Source organism: Zosterops lateralis (genome assembly GCF_965231275.1).
Source record: "Zosterops lateralis genome assembly, chromosome: 3".
Lineage (NCBI taxonomy): Eukaryota > Metazoa > Chordata > Aves > Passeriformes > Zosteropidae > Zosterops > Zosterops lateralis.
This window is the reverse complement of record NC_139764.1, coordinates 65,000,620-65,006,619: the sequence shown is the minus strand read 5'-3', so window position 1 is coordinate 65,006,619 and position 6,000 is coordinate 65,000,620. Positions and strand designations below refer to the sequence as shown.

At 40.5% G+C, this 6,000-nt stretch overlaps 1 protein-coding gene across 1 annotated transcript in view; it reads left to right on the top strand.

Annotated features, from left to right (window-relative positions):
* Positions 1 to 271: 271 nt before the first annotated feature.
* Positions 272 to 6,000, top strand: part of RFX6 (regulatory factor X6) — a gene marked incomplete at both ends in the record, with an annotated part of 32,105 nt that continues 26,376 nt past the window's right edge. The window contains 4 exons of the mRNA XM_083857631.1: positions 272 to 428; positions 685 to 841; positions 2,443 to 2,566; positions 3,818 to 3,879. Of these exons, the coding sequence (XP_083713757.1) occupies positions 272 to 428; positions 685 to 841; positions 2,443 to 2,566; positions 3,818 to 3,879 (500 nt within the window). The remainder of the gene's footprint in view (positions 429 to 684; positions 842 to 2,442; positions 2,567 to 3,817; positions 3,880 to 6,000) is intronic.

Genomic DNA, 6,000 nt, shown 5'->3' with positions numbered 1-6,000 from the left:
AGGCGGAGCCCCCGGGCCGGGCGGGCCGTGCGGCCTCCCTGGACGGCGCCGGAGGGCACACCTGTCCCCGCTACCGCCCCCGCATCGCCTCTCCTCCCTCCACGGCGGCGCTCGGCCCACACCGCCTCCGGCCGCGGAGCAAAGCCCCGGCCCCCGCCCCCGCCCCGGGCGGCGCCCCCCGCGCCCTCAGGCCGCTCCCGTCCCGTCCCCTCCCGCCGCCCATGGGCGCCGCCCGCGCCGCGCCGGGGCAGAGCCGGCGGCGCTGAGGAGCATGGCCAAGGGACCCGGGCAGGGGGACGCCTTCCTGCACCTGCCGGCCGCGCAGGCCGTGCCCCCCGAGGCGCGGGAGGAGCGCTACGCGGGGCTGCTGGAGCCAGCCTTGCCGCCCTGCGCCCGGGAGCCGCCGCTGCCCGCCGGCATCAAGGCAGGTAAGGGCGGGGAGGCGGCAAAGTGCCCTGCTAGGGCAGGTAAAGGCGGGGGGCCGGCAAAGTGCCCTGCTAAGGCAGGTAAAGGCGGGGGGCCGGGACAGGCAGCGGGAGCCGCTGCTCGGGCTCCGAGGGGACGCGGGTGCCGGGGCCGGCCCTCAGCCCGCGGCGGGCAGGGCAGGGCAGGGCGGGAGGGGCGGGTGATGCGGGACCGTAACGATGGCCTTGGGTCTCTGCTCTTGTCCCCCGCGGCGCCCAGAAACGCGCCTCGGCAGCGGCGCCCTCTCCTCGGAGGAAGAGGATGCGGATGCTGGCCAGGGCGCGCTGACGGCCGCCGACCACAGCTCCTGTTCGAAGAAGAGCATCGCGCAGATGATGAAGGACAAGAAGAAGCAGACGCAGCTCACCCTGCAATGGTAGGGCTCCGGAGAGACCCCGCTGCCCGCCTGGGGGCTCCGGGACCGAGCCGGGGTGCCCGCCACACTCAAAGGGACCTTTAACAGCTGAGCCGGCAAGGGGGGCGACATCTCACAGCTCTTTTAGAGAGAATTTGTCATTTTGGGGGTGTTTCGTTAGTTGGTTTTTGTTTACTGTTTTTGTTTTGAGAGTTTCTTTTGGATGAGCCTCGTCTACAAATAAGGACAGCCATCCCCAAATTTCTGGGTTTTGAAATGATGAATTATTGTCACTTAACAGGAGTCTCAGTCAGATTCTCACACTATGTGGCTATCAGTGAAATGGATCATCAAAATGTAGAAACGAAACATTATTTAAGAATTGCATTTGTGGATAGCTACTTTGATTATCCCTTAAGGCTGTCACAGTTAGATTTTCACTGTCTTATAATGCATTTCTTTTTCGTTATGTTCTCCCACCCATTGGGTCCCTAACTTTGGTTTATTTTATCTGAGGAAAAAAGTTAACCGAATAAGAGGTCGAATTCTGCAGACATTAATTGATAAATGTTTATATTGAAGTACACTTGAAATTAGGGAGGAGGGCTGTTGAATTAAATGGGAGCGTAATTACAAAATGCCAGCTGTCAGTAGAGACTTTTTTTTTCCTTCTAACTGAAAAATTAGACTAATCTAAATTACTCAGTTTCTTATTCTGGTTTACATCTGACTTTTGAGTGTAAATAGTTAAGGATTTAAGTCTGGCAAGTCAGTGCAAAATTATTCAGTATGCAGTCCTCACTACACAGTATTTTCTTACAAATTTGTGTAATTTGAGAAACAAATTTTTTGCACATCACCCCAGGAGTAGTGAACAATGTAAAATTATAAAGAGAAAAACCCAGCAAGACAGAGAAATACCCAGCTGTTACCATGGGTTCTCTTCAAGTGAGAACAGTCAGATTTTTGCTTCAGTTTTAAAAATTTTACTTTAATGACCATCACTCAGCACTTATAGTCTGTAAACTGATTGGGAAGCTACATAGAAATTCACCTTCTTCTTCAAAAAAACTGCTCTTTGTTTTTGTTGTTTTTTTTTTTTTTTTGCTGTGGTTTGAAGCGTTTCCACATCCAGAGTGAAAATTGAAAAGCAAAAGGAGGAAGAAAAAAGACTTTAGCTCAGATATTGAAGATAAAGTGGGACAGAAGATGAAAATCCAGGTCCCTGCTCTTAAATCCTGTCAAAGGACTGGCTTAAACCCAAGTATTTCATAGTCTAGCTAGGGCTCTTATTTTCACACTGAGGTTGGCTCTTAGGTGATGATAATTTAGCTATCTAAAAAAGCAAAAAAGTCCAGACATTTTAAAAGACTCATTAAGAATAGGGATCTGGCTCCAGGTTTTCCAAACTCTGCAGCTAGCCTAAGCACCAAGTGTGGAGTCTGTCTGCAGTGCCTGCCACATTCAGGAGAAACTCATCTGTGTGGTCTGATGGAATTCTTCAGTAAAATTAAAAAAAGAACAACAACCATAAAAAAAGAGAGCAATACCAAAACCTGGAAAATGCAATGGGGAGAAATGGCATGTTGCTTCTTACTTTGGCAGTTTCTTTCTCTGCACAGGCTGGAAGAAAACTACATTGTATGTGAAGGAGTTTGTTTACCAAGATGCATCCTTTATGCACATTATTTAGACTTCTGCAGAAAAGAGAAGCTGGAACCTGCCTGTGCTGCAACTTTTGGGAAGGTAATAAGTAAATGCCTTCATAATTTGTTAGATCAGTTGTTTGGAAGAATCACAGTTTAGTACACCTGAGTAAAAATTCTTCTGAAATTCACATGTTCCTTACTACTAATGTACATGGAATCAGACTAACTGTAACTGTCTCCTATGAAGCCATTTCTTAACATCACCTTTAGGAGACTGCCATGGAAATTCCCTTTGATTTATTGTTGGGGTTTTTTTCATTTGTTTGTTTGTTTGTTTTTAAAAAAGGCATTCTCTTTAAGTGCTTCTTTTCTTTTCCTTTTTGTTCATGGCATTAATAAGTTCTTTCCACAAAACCAGATCTGACATGGAAGACACTTATACTAAAGGCAGTGTAAAGTGAGATGTGACACAAGCAATACTGGAAGGGGAAAAGAATAACACAAAGAGCTTCCAAATGAAAAAAAATGTTGATTAATTCTCTTATCTACCCTTCCCTACAATTAATCCTGAAGCAATTTAATGAAAGAGAGATGTGGACTCTCCAAATTAAATCCTGAGTATTTAGTAAAACAGGAAACCAAAAGTGCTTCAAGGATCATCTTTTTTTTAAAGCACTACTGATCTAGTAATGGTTTATACCAAGAGAAATGCATTAATTAAATTAAATAATAATTATGGATTTAACAACTGGTTCATAAAATGTTCATTTCCTATTTTATTCCTCTTGAACTGGATATACTAAAAAAGTGAATATCTAATTTTCATACACAGTTTCAGTATAAATGAGAAAGCAAAAAAGTTCCATTTAAACATTGTTTTGACAGTGATCTGTGTATTAGACGTATCTATTAGGTCTACCTCTGTTACTAAATTAATTTTTCAGATCAAATTTTCGAGTTAAAAAATCATATTCTTTCTAGTTTGTTTTTGCTAGAGGGCAGAGTTTCCCCTGATTTTATTTAGATCTCTGAAGCAAAAGATACAGTTGGACTTTAGGAACTTGAACATAACAGGATTCTGGTGAAGAAAACAAGATTTTAAAATGTAAAAATGAAAAGAGAAAGGGAGAGCCGGTGGGAAGACTGGAGATACAGTGCAAGATGGACAAGGATGGAAGAAAGCCTACAGTGTGAAACATGGCCTAATCGTTTATGTTGTGCCATAAGTAGCGAAAATGTTTATTCATGAACTACCTTAGACCACATATTGGCACTACAGTTTTTCTATAAACGGATTGCTAAGGAAGTTTCCTGCTGTTAGAAATTAATGCAGTTATTTTCTCTTTAGACCATTCGCCAGAAATTCCCTCTCCTTACCACAAGGCGGCTTGGAACAAGGGGCCATTCAAAGTAAGGCACAATTATGTGTGTATCTGCTCGTAGAACATATTTTAGGAATCGTGTGTTTCCATGTCTCCTTAACATGTCCTAATTGGCAGGGGACTTTATTCAGATGGCACACTGCAAGTGATAACTTTCATGTACGTGGTGAAACTGATACTCAAACTCAAGCATTTAAGTCTGAAAACGTTGCTGCATAATTTTTAAATTAAACTGATTAAGCTTCTAAATCTTGTTGTTGCATTTATAGACCCATGTGTATGTTACAAATATATGTCAAAATATTTGATACAAACAGAGTTTATAACACATATGTCTTTCTGTAGCTGCTCATCTTTTTATAAATAGTGATTTTATTTCTCTTTTGCAAGCCTAACAACTTTGATTATGTTCTCTATGTACCAACATGGGTTCAGTTAAATACAGCACCAGAAAAAGCATTGTTTTAAGTTGAAGTTAAGGTTTACCTCTGCTCTTTGTTGTGGGTATCTTATAAAACTGAAAAATACACAATCTATAGTGCAGTAATTTCAGAAATAATGTATCCTATTAATTTGAATATTTGAACTGTGAAACTGTGAACTTGGAAATATTAGGTAGGAATAGATCATATACAATTCTATATCACCTGGTGGTAAAATTTTATTAGTTCTGGTTCTGGCATTATGCTTTTGGCTATGAATAATTTAGTGTGAAGAGTGTCAACACAGGTATTCCCTCACATCCATTTTGGTAATGAATAAGACAGAAAACCAGAATAATGATAGAAATAGAAGAAACACAAAACATTCTGTTTGTTTGGGAAAATGCTATTTTGAACTGCTTAACCTTGAAAGCCAAAGTTACTTTTATCTTTCAGTAGTTTATAAGCAAAACTCAGACCAAAAGGAGAATGAAAAGGAAAAAAAAAATTTACAAGACTCATTTTCCTAAGTGCTTTGCAATATACGAGAAGTGTCTGAAAGGGTTTTTTTTTGCTTTTATTTTCATTGTTTTGGGGGGATTATTAAATGTTGTTATACTTGGTTTTCTTCCTGCCTTAGAAATAGCTAATTAATTTTCTCTTAGTTTCACTGAATAATGAATGCAATGTCATTTGTGAATTTTAGGTTTTCTTGCAGAAAAATGAAGGTGGAACAGAATTTAAATTCCAAATTTTTGCAGGCAGAGACTTTCTATTTTTTGAGCATGTCTCAAGCGTTTATTTTAAATAGCCATTAATAAAAATAAAATCGGAAGGAAATAAAGTCTTCATAGAACATTATTCTTTTTTTTTTGGTTTGTTTTTTTTGTTTTGTTTTGTTTTTTGTTTTTTTGGGGTTTTTTTTTTGTTTTTTTTTTTTTGGGGGGGGGATTGTATTTGTTTTAACAGAGGATAGTTCTTGAATAGTGTCTTTCACAGTCTTACAGATTTGTAATCCACTGTGCACAGTCTGCAATCTATAGAGAAAAACTTGAACTGAAGTTAATTTCTCTTTTTGTAGGTGACCTGTAGATGCTGAGTAGAGAGAGGTGTTTTGAGGAGAGCAACTATTAGGTTATTTATTAAGGAAAAGAGAGATTTTGTGTATTGTCTGCTGTGGTGAACTTAAGCTGTGATTAGAGGCATAAGATGATGTAGACATAGCTTTGCTGCTGGTGTAGTGTTTAAGATTTTAAGAGATCTGGCATTCACAATCTGTGTAGGAATATTTGACAATGTACTAATTCATCAATGCCGTGGTGAATTCTTAGTCAGGTTCATAACCCAATGTATTTGGCAAACTACTTAGTTACAATGGACAAGATAATGCAAGGGAGAAGTCTCCCACATGCTCAGTATATATTTGTTCTGACATAGTTAACAGATAACTAAAAATATCCAATGAGGACCCAAACTTCCAAAACATATCCTATGTCTGCATGATTTAAGCACAGTATGTCGGCCTTTATTAAGAAAATTAATAGGTTTCAAATATGTATATAGCTACAAAATAAATTGTGTTGAGACATGTGTCACTATATTCCCTTTTTCTCAAAGACATTAAATAATATTATAATAGAAATTACTCATGCCCAACAGTTCTTTGGCAGATTCCATATCACTACTGACCTTGTTAGTATTATGTGCCATATTTTCGTATGGATTAA